The sequence below is a fragment of the Helianthus annuus genome, chromosome 15 (assembly GCF_002127325.2).
Source record: "Helianthus annuus cultivar XRQ/B chromosome 15, HanXRQr2.0-SUNRISE, whole genome shotgun sequence".
NCBI classification, from domain to species: Eukaryota; Viridiplantae; Streptophyta; class Magnoliopsida; order Asterales; family Asteraceae; genus Helianthus; species Helianthus annuus.
This window is the reverse complement of record NC_035447.2, coordinates 60,277,168-60,290,363: the sequence shown is the minus strand read 5'-3', so window position 1 is coordinate 60,290,363 and position 13,196 is coordinate 60,277,168. Positions and strand designations below refer to the sequence as shown.

General features: G+C 31.8%; 1 protein-coding gene across 1 annotated transcript; it reads left to right on the top strand.

The window, feature by feature from the left end:
* The first annotated feature begins 10,322 nt into the window (after positions 1-10,322).
* LOC110919798 lies at positions 10,323-10,932 on the top strand. Its single transcript, XM_022164052.2, has 2 exons — positions 10,323-10,609; positions 10,720-10,932. Exons 1-2 carry the CDS (start codon positions 10,412-10,414, stop codon positions 10,930-10,932), a joined length of 411 nt encoding a protein of 136 aa, XP_022019744.1. The 5' UTR covers positions 10,323-10,411.
* The last annotated feature ends 2,264 nt before the right edge of the window (positions 10,933-13,196 follow it).

Here is a 13,196-nt window from a genome sequence, read left to right as displayed (position 1 = left end):
CTCCAGCCAGCAAGTTCCTGCTTTCCAAGTACCTAAGGACCTGCGAGCATGTAACACGTGTATCAGACAAAGCTGGCGAGTTCACAGTTTTAGAAAACGTTTGATTACCCGTTGTATATAAAATAGTTCAATACCCAATGCAAGTAATATTGTTAATATCTCATTTCCAAACACGGACGGCTCCTGAAATACATGACTGCCCTTCCCACGTACTCCTATCTAGTACTGGGCCAGACTGGGTCATTAGTTCACCTCCGTCCTCTACAGGCACGGGGTGAGGGTGCCAAACCTAAGTAGCGCTACTAACTAATACCCGATGAGGGACTTACAAAAGATGATAGGTGAGAATATTAACCAATATACTCGTTTTTACCCAAAGACTCATCCCCCCCATGGGATACCCACTGACTGTCCCCAACCACTGGGACGCATGCTCGAATGTAGTGAACTCACCTGGGATTGCTCGGTAGAATTAATTACTCTTTTAACAACAGTGATTTACCAAGCCCTATGATAGTTACACATAACAGTCAGTTTGAATACAAGCACAACACGTATCATTTCTCATTTAATCATTCGACACATTAGTCATCTATCGATTCACAGTTATCATTCGACAACAACAGTTATGTTTCGGTACACTCATCTTTCGAACACAACGGATATGTTTCGATACACTCATCTTTCGATCATAATATATATATGTTTCGGTACACTCATCTTTCGATCACAACAGATATGTTTCGAACCAACTGCTATGTTTCGAACCAAGTGCTATGTTTCGAACCAAGTGTCATGTTTCGAACCAAATGTCATGTTTCGAACGTGCCAGTTATCCTTCGACTACCACAGTTATCTTTCGGTTACACTTAACAATTAACAATCAATTACAGCATCTTTCGGTTACAGAAACCCTAATCATACGATCCAGCAATCACGTTTTGTGTTTTCACCAGGAGTCAGTCTGTGAACGTGTGTGAATGAGTGCATACTTGTGCTCTAATGTACGATGTAATGTTCAAACAGATCATGATAACCGAACAACAATAATCAATAGCCTATCCGATTGGCTAGAATACAACCGATTAACCCTAGTCCGGTTCTACAACGACCCGAACCCATTCACCAAATTAACCCTAATCGATTGAAACAAGAACGTGGAACAATAACATCAATCAACATTATATCACAGAAATCGTCAATCAATCACCTACCTGTTAAACCCTAGTTCCATGCATGAACTATCTATCAAACAAGATCATGTAATTGAGAGCATCACATAGGAACAATATGCAAAGGATTATACTAACCGAATGATGGATGAGAATATGATGATGAACACAACAGGAGGTTCCTGATTTCTGCCGTCGCCCAAAAGGTTTCTAGGGTTTGGAATTGTTCGATTGACTCTATGCCTTCTACGTAACTGCTGTTTAATATAGGTGGGGGTTTGGGCCGGTAACAAGTTGGGCCGAAAGTTAAGGCCTCACATCGAAGGATTGGGTCTTGGCTCGAAGGATCCTTCTTAGTCCGAAGGATTGTCGAAGGGTCCTATCCTGGGTCGAAGGATAGATCTTGGGTCGAAGGTTATGTTTCGTGATCCTTCGAAGGCTGGATCTTTCGGTTATATGATCCTTCGAAGGTTGGACCTTTCGGTCGAAGGATCTTTGGTTGAAAGATGTCTTAGCAAAATCCAGTATTCCAATACGTTACTCATTAACAAGTACAGGTTTGCAACATATACCCACTAACACACTGATCTAGGATATGTAAATACAACAAAGGAGTCGGGGAATAGGATAATACTAACCTCAAGAAGTCGGGTTGTCACATCATCCCCAACTTGAAAGAAATTTCGTCCCGAAATTTGGCAAGCAGGTACAAGAGAGTGAAGTGACAATTCAAGATTGTTGCGGATTTTCCTCAGGTGTTACACAACACATCGAATATCTAACGGATGGCAATAAGGTAAACCAACAACTGAGTTTTAATCAACAAATACCAACATAAAAGGATAAACATACGCATAACATGATATAATATAAAAAGCGACTAATGAAATGGCGTCTTAGTTTTATATGTGGATCAAGCCGTTAATCTGGAATCCCTAAAAGTCAAGATATCCAAAATTACGTATGCGGAATCAAAAAGAAAATTATAGAAGGATACACCTTTCGGATAAACATATAACTTGAAGTATGTGTGATTCATATTCTAATCCGTCTGTAACGACCGGAACTCCGGAAGAGTGGTTTTCAACGAACGGTTGAATGGGAATCATCGGCGTTGTGATCTGACAACAATTCCGGTGAGAAGGTAATTGTTGTCGCTGGCGCGGGTGACCGGATTAAGGAGTTACGGTTTGCAAAAGTCGCCTATCAAATAAGAAGTATGGGAGATTGAGGGCCAAGCGGAATGGATCTGGAGACGTGAGGAAAAGAGGCATAGGATTATACAATAGAGAGAATTACACATTACCGGCAACCACAAATGAAACAAACATGTCTTTTGGTTTGTTTAGTCTAAATAACCGTCATAAGCAATGTTTTAAAAACCGGTTTTTAAATCAAACCGGATTAGGCTAAAAAAAGTGGTTTAACCGGTTGAACCAGGTTGTACCAAACGGTTCAACCGGGTTAACTTGTTAACTCTATAATTTAATAAATTACAACATCAACTCAAAAGTTAATCCAGAAATGTATGATTACATATTAAAAGATAATCCAAAAGTTAAATCATAATAACAAATAATCCAAAAGATAATCGAAAATCATTCAATTTTCCAACAAGCTCTTTCAAATGAAAGTATGATATGTTTAAGCCATTTGAGTGTTAAATACATAAAGTTAACGATCACATAAAAAAAGAAATTTACTATTATAGCCATCCTTATCAACTAGAAGATAACAATTTCTGTTTCATACAATATTAAATAAGAAATTTTAGTTACGAATTATCATAATATATAAAATTACGTAACATAAGTAATATATATAATAAAAATAAGTAACAACCCGAACTAAAATAACCCTGGGTCGGTACCGGTATTACGTTTTAAACCGGTATATCGGATTTTACCGCCGGTACAAACCTTATGCCGTTTCACTTATTTGCCGGGGTGTTTCGTACCGGATTTACATCTGAAAGCGGTAATACCGGTATAACCGGCCGGTATTTACCGGTTTTTAAAACATTGGTCATAAGAACATCTGGGTGTTGAACATTTGCAATTCAACAGACACATCCTTTAGTTTGTCTTATAACTGTCGGCATCGTTGAAACGTTATGATCATTCAAAGAGAGTGCATCGTCGTTCAAATAAGTATTTGAGCATTCGATTTTACACAAAAAAAACATATTTAGAATCTTACTTCACGCATGTTGTCAATATTCTAACTTGCATTAAAAAAGAGAAATAACAAAACAATGAAAGGGTAGTATTCATAACCAAATTTCATGGGATATGAAAATTCGTGTCTACCACCGCAATCGTTTGACTTTTGTAACTTTTGTTCAATTTATTTACTCCCTCCGTCCCATTAAAAGTGTCCTATTTTGAATTTTCAAAGTCTTTATTTATAAACTTTGACCTTAAATAATTTTGTTTGTGTTAGATAATACTTGATGAAAGTTATATGATTTGAGTGTGTTTTACAAGTGTTTTTATCGGGTTAATTTTCATCAAGTTTTATATAACACAAAAAATATATAATTAAAGTCAAAGTTTATAAATAAAGACTTTAAAAATTCAAAGTAGGACACTTTTAATGGGACGGAGGTAGTAATTATTATATACCAAACGTGATCCATGGAATTCATAACCGTTTTTTTCTTTGACACTTTTCAGTTTAGAGGGGCACATGTTTGGGATGCGACTTTTGAACAAAACAGAGGTTACTAAAGTTGCTATTTGTATATATGTATATAATTTTTATTATTTTCAATTTGCAGTTAAATTTAAACATAATTAAAGTTTTTTTTTATCTACTACTTCTAATAAAGCAAAATAATTTTTAGCCACTTGTCCTTAGCTTAAGCCAATACTTGCCATGTGGCATTTGATTAATACCTCATTTTCTCAAATGACCGCTAAAACACAGCATCCCTCACGCCTTTTTTCTTTTCCTTCTTCTTTCTTTAACCTAATTAATGTTCACCGTTTTACACAATCAACTCTTCATCTTCACTCCAATCTTCTTCCAAGAATACCATCGGTTTCCATATAACAATGAATTATTTCACTGGATCTACATATATAGATGGTTCTACGTTCTTCATCGTCTTCATCTACTTCTTCTTTTTCTTGATTCGATTTCAGAATTTCGAATATCGATCTACAAATCTGTAAGTTGTTTTTGTTAAAGTCCTTCTTTAATCATTATTCATGTGTTCCTTCGTTTAATTACTGTGTTAAAACTACGTTTCTGTTAATTTAACCCTAAATCCGATTTTCATTGAAAATCTGTTGATTTTGGGGTTTTAATATTATGTTTTTGTTATAGAATATGATGTTTATGCAAAACCCTAAAACCGATTTTCATGTATAATATTGTTTATTTCTCATTTTTATTTATTCTATCAAGTATATACGAAACCATAGATCCGATTGTTATGGAATATCTTTGTTAGGTTTTATTTGAATTGATGTCTAATAAGTTTTATTTGATTGCGATGCTTAATAAGGTTTTGATTGTGTTTCAAAACCCTAAATCCGATTGGGATTGAAAAATATGTTGATTTTGGGGTTTTAATTTTATGGTTTTGTTAAAGAATAAGTTGATTATGCAAATCCCTAAAACCGATTTTGATGCAGAACATTTTTTATTTCTAATGTTTATTTATTCTATCAAGTTTATACGAAACCCTAGATCCGATTTTTATGGAATATCTGTCTTAAGTTTTATTTGAATTGATGTAAAGTAAGTTTTATTTGATTGTGATGCAAAATAAGTTTATGATTGTGATGCAAAAGCCTAAATCTGATTGTGAGGGATTGTGATGCAAAAGCCTAAATCAGTTTGTTTTTGTGAGGGATTGTGATGCAAAAGCCTAATTCTGATTGTGATGCAAAATAAGTTTTATTTGATTTGATTTTGTATTCTATGAACCTCATTCGTGTATACCATTGTTATGAATTATAGTTTTTTATTTGATATGATTTTGTTTATGTGTTTTCAGTCTGATTTATTGGTTATGGTTATGTTATACAAACCCTGATTCTGATTTTCATGGAAAATCTGATGATTTTGTTTTTATTTCACATGTTTATGTAATCTATGAACCTCCGTTTATATACTGTGTTAAAACTGATGAATGATTTTTCGTGTTAATGTTGTTTTTTTGCTTAAAGATTTGATATTGTGATTGATCATCGGATTATGAGTGTTGTGTTTGTAATTTGATGTTAGGCTAGATAAATTTTTGGAAATTTAGAAGTGTTTGGTTGTTTTCTATTTCATTATATTGTCGAATCTTTGCTCCACCTTCCTATTGTTTTGTTTGAAGATTGATTGAATATCATATGTGTTCTTGGAGTTTAATGGTTTGATCCTTGATGTTTGACAATTTAATTTCGGATCATGATAACGGTTCGGTACTATCCATCAGTTTGTTACAAAATTATTATTGTTAATTATTATTTACTTATTTAGAGGATAGATAATAACTTGATTTTAAATTCAAAAATTTGATTTGGATGATAATATGGAAGTAAACGATTAGGAGTTAATAACATTAATTGGATTTCCTTTTTAGGTGGGTTCAATGTACCTAGACATGTTAGTTGTTTAAAATTTAAAATTTTATATATAATTTTGATTAAATTCTTCCAACATATTATAGTAATTTAAAATTTAAATTATATTTGACTTATTTTTAAATAAAGTTACCTGAAATAGAAGTTGACTACATTCATTTTTTATAATTGCTAATTATCCCCTAATTTTTAGTAACCTCTAACCAACAATTATTGGTTTCTAAATAACTAATTAGATTCAAATTATTCAACAATTATATTAAAAACATTTATTGATTGTTATTATATATGCTTTAAATCATTAAAATAATAGATACGGAATTGACTTTTGAACTTTAAGTGTATTTTAGATGATTATGTCCCTCAAGATACTAGCATTTGTATGTTTTCAAATATCATTTTAATTATTAGAAGTCTGTTTAAAGAATATATTAATATTCTTAAAAAATGTCAAAAAATGTGTTTTTAGTATTTTTGGCTGATAATTTCCTTATTTAGATGATAGATAATAACTTGATTTAAAATTAAAAATTTTGATTTGGAGGATATTATGGAAGTAAACGATTTGGAGTTAATAACAATAATTGGATTTTCTTTTTAGGTGGGTTCAATGTATCTAGAAATGTTAGTGGTTTAAAATTTAAATTTTATATATAATTTTGATTAAATTCTTCCAACATATTATAGTAATTTTAATTTTAATTATATTTGACTTATTTTTAAATAAAGTTACCTAAAATAGAAGTTGACTACATTCATTTTTTATTATTGTTAATTATCCTAATTTTTAATAACCTCTAATCAACAATTATTGGTTTCTATATAACTAATTAGATTCAAATTATTCAACAAACATATTATAAACATTTATTGGTTGTTACCATATACGCTTTAAATCATTAAAATAATGGATGCGGAATTGACTTTTGAACTTTCAGTGTATTTTAGATGATTATGTCCCTCAAGATGCTAGCATTTGTATGTTTTCTAATATCGTTTTAATTATTAGAAGTCTGTTTTAAGAATATATTAATACTCTTAAAAAACGTCAAAAATGTGTCTTTAGTATTTTTGGCTCATAATTCCTTATTTAGAGGATAGATAATAACTTGATTTTAAATTTAAAAATTTGATTTGGAGGATAATATAGAAGTAAACGATTTGGAGTTAATAACATTAATTGAAATTCCTTTTTAGTTTGGTTCAATGTACCTAGACATGTTAGTGATTAAATTCTTATTTGTGTGTTTTTAATTAGGGGAAATCTTGGTTTTTGAAATATGTTAATTCGTTTTTAGGAGTTTATGGATCAAAGTAGTTGGGTAAAAAGTCAATATGGATTCAGGCTTTCGATTCAGTTGACCCAAATCATTTTTAATTTAGTAGTATTTTCATGTTTTCAGTATTTATATTATCTGTTTGACCCACTTATAGAGAAAACATAACATGAATCACAACCCAAACATAAAATCTATATAACCTTTGATACTATTACCTGCAATTCTTGATTTTATGGCTTTTAAATGGGTAGCCATGAGGTATTATCATTTGTCATCTAAGTGAATCTTATTTGAGTAGTAACATGCCAACTTCATTAATTTTCCACTTCAAATACTTGGAAATTTCTATGGTTTTTTGAGGTTTGTTTGTTTTTAGTTCTAGGTTCTACTTTTATTTTTCCTTCTATAAATCTATAATATGCAGGGCTGTAACCGTAATGAATGAAACATTAAAGCATGCCGAATGCTTGCCGACTCGGACATGCTTTGCCATGACGCAATATTGTGAAGGAACCCTTGACGCCATCAGGTGATTCTGCAATTTTGGGTGTGTCATCGTTCCTTCACATAATTTTGGATATGTATTTTTTTAGTTTTCTATCTTTTGAGTTTTTACTTGCAAGTCCTTATTCTAATTCAAGATAATGTGAAACATTTTTGAGTTTTTCTTTGCCGTTCCTTTGTTAAGATAATCATAAACTTTATAGGTTTCATCATTTTTTTTAATTTTAAGAATTGTCATTGTGTTGTCTTTCATCTTTTGCAACTTTTCATTTTCTTTAACACATCCAAACATGTCTTCCATGAAATCTTTGAACAGATTATCAGGACACTGGTATCAAAAGGCGCTGGATCTGAATCTTATGCTGGTTTTCTTTTGATGAGTTAGATATTTACATGATAAAAACCATGTATTTTATGAAAACAGACTGAATTAAAACTATATTGAAGCTTTGCAAATTTTTAGGCCCTTCAAAGTTGTTCATGTTCGTCAAAGCTCCTTTTTCTTTCAATATGCCTCTCCACTTTCTTCTCAAGCGTGATTATAGATTTAATAAAAAGGTAATATTTAATTATCAGAACATTTTTATTTGAGCATGTTGATGGCTTCAAAAGACCTATATTATTTTAAGTACTTTTAGAATGACCAGCTCTTTTTAAATTATTAAATCGTATCGAGTTTTCTTTACTAATGGTTCCTCTTATGAGCAACTTTACTAATAAGTGATAACATATATATTGTATATATTCATACAAATCTATAACCTAGAGCTTGATACTGGACGTTCATATTTATTTGTCTGTTATCTATTTTTTTTTTTTTTGCCACATTTACAACTCCATCTAGAGTTTCAAGTTATAGTTGCTTTTAGAGGTTGCAAGATTAGTGGGATGGGTAATTGGTCAAAACGGGTAGTAGGTTTGGATCATATGTGATGTTGTCCTTTTACAACTCTATTTAGATTTATAGGCTACACTTGCATGTAGAGGTGGCAGGTTGGGTCACATGCTAAAACAATTAAATTTTAGTTGCTTAGGCAAAGCTTTTTAAAGGCGTTTGGAGGAAAGGATACTAGAGTTGACCAATCAAGTCAAGGTAAGACTAACAAATTTTACCAAGCTTGGATCTTTGACTACAACAAATGATCAGTTCGAAATAAAAGCAGCCTAATATTTTCTAAATGTCGTTACAATTGATCATTTTATCTTAAGGCTTCCTAATCGCTTAAATACACTAATTTGCAGTTTCTCCTATAAGTAATAAAAATTCTTCTTATTGTTGTGACCTTAAAAACTCCATTTCCTTAGTCATGTCCTGAACAAAATGTAACTGAAATCTGTGGTATTGTTTTGCTTGGAGTGGTCTGAACCTTTGATCATATTTACTTTATACAGTAGCAACTGATCTATGAAGGACTGGAGAGGCGAAAGATCGGTTTTTTCAGCATTATTCCTATCGGCACCAAAGCTGCCAAGGTATAGACCCACATTTAAAACATTCTCAAACTTACATTGCTTCATTTATTACAATTTAGGAGTGTTTTGTTTAAAAAAAAGACCAAGTTCTTATCAAATGGATATAAAACACAACCCAAATGGGTTTGAGTGAAGAGTCAAAAAGTCATGACTCTTCAACTTTTAACATAAACAAACTGAGTCAGTTGAAATAGGGTTTGTATACTAATAGTTTTTCATCCATATTTATAAACCTTTTGTAAATAAATAATGCACTAAGTGTGATAATTAAAGACAATATTATCACATTAATAACATGCATTTAGGACTTTTATGCACAGTTATGATGAACCACAACTCAAATGGGGTTGAGTACCAGGTGAAAACGTTAAACAAGTCCTCTAAACACAACTTTTATTAAATAACCGGTGCAACAAAGATTATTATTATTACAATAATAGTTGTAATTAACTACCTATTTGATCCGTTTGAGATAAGAGACAAATCACATGGTTTAGCGACTCATCTTTTGCTTATTCTAGCATCTGTCAATTTAGGAAACCCAAGATTGTAAAACATATTTCATTCCTGTTCTTTGTAGGTTATCGAGAAAGTTTTGCTAGCCCTCAATGGCACATTGAGCCAAATCGCCTTCCGTGTGACAACCATGGATGTCTCGGACTTGACCATGAGAATTGAAAGGTCGTCTACTTATGACTAGGACAAGGCCGCCACAAGCAACTTTTGAAGGTTTGTAAAATGAAAATAATCAAATTATCTTTTATTTGTTATATAAGGTTTATTGTCGTCGGGAAAGGTGATTTGATGAAGGTTATACGAAGCCACTAGGTATTGTTTCTCGAATGGTTGGTCTGCTATGGTTCGTGATGTTGGTCTGGAGGATAAAGATGTTATTGTTTTCCATGTTGTTGATGCTCAGATGCTAAAGTTCACTCATTTTAAGGCTGATTGTCTTTCCGGTGTTAAAAGCAAGTTTTTTTTGTAGAGATGTTATTTCCCGAGAACGGTAACTTGGTAATTTACACTTTACTACTTAGGATGAAGAACCAAGTGACCTTTTTATTGACGATTGTATTTATTCTTTATTCAGTGGTTGCCAAAAGAGTTTATGAACAGGTATTTCAAAACCGACACTTTAGACGATAACTTTACAATTCGTTTTGGAGGTACATACATGTGGAATGTCAAAGTGAATAGGCTCTGGGGATCGAACTACCTCATTCAAGATTTCTCACAAATCAACAAAGAACTTTATCTCATATCAGGTGATGTAATATTTTTTGAATTGGTTGCGAGACATATTTTCAACATTCTGGTTTTCCGTCCTAATGGAATATAGTCTGTTGTTCCCGAGGTTGCCAATAGTGTTGGTGTTGAAGAAGAGGAAGACACATAACAAATGGATGTTAGTGAAGATTTGTTATTAGACGGCGAAAATCAAGACATGGAAGATGACATTGTAGACGTTGAACATGATGTGCCAGTCATTGTAGCGGATCCTGTGTTGGAACCATACTTTGTTGACGTTCCACATATTCCGGCCGTTGTTCATCAAGCCAACCAATACGAACTAACATGGTGTCCATCTTTTCGTTTTGTAAGTTTTTCATACTCTAAATGGTTTATTTTAATATTATGTAACGCTTTGAAGTTTGTATTTTGTTTATTAGTTTTTTAGTTTGTTTATTTTATCGGACTGTAATGCAGCGGTTCCCAAAGGCATTTGCAGCAAATGTAGATATGTCTGTCCTTGATGAGATGGTAGTTCAAACTGAAGACGGGTTTTCAATGACACTAGAGATCCGGCAAGAAACGGCACGTTGGAAAATGCTGCAGGCTGGGTTGGAAAATGGAGCTCAGTTTTTGCTGCGATATTATAGGGATCAAAACACGTTGCGAATTCTTAATCCGAACCCCTAGGTGATGTATATATTGAAAGATAGCGTCAGAAGTAAACAACTAATATCGTTACCAAGCATGTCGTATGTGTGGTAACAGTTTTGGAACAATTATTACTATATATGTTTTGTTTACAAAAACTTAATGTGTAACGAACATTATGTCGATGTACTTTTGGGACGTGCTCAAGTGTCTCAAAATATTAGGTTTAACAATCAAAGTTTAACGGTTCTATGTTTAAATTATTTTATGTGTTTAGTTGGTGTTTAGCCACCCGCGAAAGTCGCGGGGTCTTAGGCTAGTGTTAAACTATATAGAGCTAATCAAACCCGATCGTCATGAGTTGGTTTTGCACTAGTGGCGCCGAACTAGCACTATCTCCCCAGTGAAGGCCTCAAGTTCGACCCTTGTGCATGGCTGTTTTTGGAAGGACTTACTTTTTGTGATAGATTGTTGTTGTTGTTGTTTTAATTGCTACTTACTATTGTGAAATTAAACTTATATATTATTATTATATTATTATTTTACATTATTAATTAGTTTTGATTTTGATGGTGTTTCTTTTATAGTTAGGCTTTAATGTAACGTCTTTTGTTATTCCTAGTATATATAACATTATGACGTATTCATTTAATCTATTCTAGATATAATTTTATTTAATATTGTTGGGATATGCTAATTTTAATCTACTTTTGCATATAAATAACTAGGTTAGAACCCCGTGTATTACACGGGTTGAATAAATGTAATATATTAAATAATAAAAACTTATATCTTTATGAACCTTGTATATTGTACGGGTTAAATAAATGTAATTTTATATGTCAAATAATAAAAAGTTATATCTTTAAAAACCATGTGTATTACACAGATTAAATAAATGTAATTTTGTATACTAAATACTAAAAACGTCGTATCTTTAAAAAAACTCGTGTATAATCGGGTTGAATAAATCTACCAAATAATAAAAATTACATCCTTAAAAACCCCGTATATTACATGTGTTGAATGGATATAAAAAAGAGTTATATTTTTAAAAACCATGTGTATTACACAGATTATATAAATGTATTTTTGTATATTAAATACTAAAAACGTCGTATTTTTAAAAAACCCGTGTATAGTCGGGTTAAAAGATCTACCAAATAATAAAAAAAATTATATCCTAAATAAATGTAATTTTGTATATTAAATACTAAAAACGTCGGATCTTTAAAAAAAATCTATGTATAGTCGGGTTGAAAAATCAACCAAATAATAAAAAAATTATATCCTTAAAAACCTGCGTTTTACTCGAGTTGAATAAACATAATTTTGTATACTAAATAATAAAAAAAGCTATGTTTTTAAATAATTAGGATAACATTTAATATTACTTTATTATTTATATATTTAATATAAGATAAGTAGATAAGAGAGGTATTTGTTTTAAAAATATATATTAAATTAACAATTTCGATTTGAGGATAATATTTTATTAAAGTATGATAAGATTTAATATTAATTTATTATTTATTTATTTTGATAAATATAAATTTGAGGATACCTTCAATGAATGACACGTGTCCAAAAGTTGGTTTCTTTTATTATAGTAGTTAGATTAGGGTCGTAAACGAACCGAACGTTCAGCGAACAGTTCGTGAACCGTTCGGTGGAAAGTTCGTTTATGTTCGTTCGCTTAATAAATGAACGAACATGAAAAAGAAATTTCGTTCGATTAATTAAATGAATGAAAATGAACAGAGGTCTCGTTCGTTCGATTGTGTTTGTGAACGTTTGGTAAGGTGTTCATGAACATTCGTTCATTTGCGTTCGTTTATGTTCGTTTGTTTGTGTTTTAATTAAAGAACTTTTGTACTTTCCTATATTATCTATACTTTTTATATTATTAAACTTTTTTTTTTTATTTTATTACCCTAACAATTAGACTAAGAAACCCACTTTTACCTTGTTTATGCACCATTTCGCTTTCCTTTCTCATTATTTACATCGTCGAATACGATCAACCTCCGTTCCACAATATAAGGATTCAAGTTCCAGTGCTACTCTCTGGGCCATCTACCTTTATCCTTCGCCGCGTTCGACAAATTTATTTGTGTTCTTGAACCGTTCGCGAACACGCTCATTTCCTTAATGAACGAACACGAACATAAAATCTCGTTCAGTAAGTGTTCATGAACCGTTCGTGAACACATTTATTTCCTTAACAAACGAACACGAACAAGGCCTTGTCCGTGTTCATTCAGTTCGTTTACAACCCTATATAAATTTGTTCAATACCGTGC

Excerpts from the sequence above, each read along its gene's own strand:
- LOC110919798 (XM_022164052.2), top strand. The coding sequence starts at position 10,412 with ATGGATGTTAGTGAAGATTTGTTATTAGACGGCGAAAATCAAGACATG. Across the intron at positions 10,610-10,719 it reads GGTGTCCATCTTTTCGTTTT|CGGTTCCCAAAGGCATTTGC; the intron begins GTAAGTTTTTCA and ends ACTGTAATGCAG.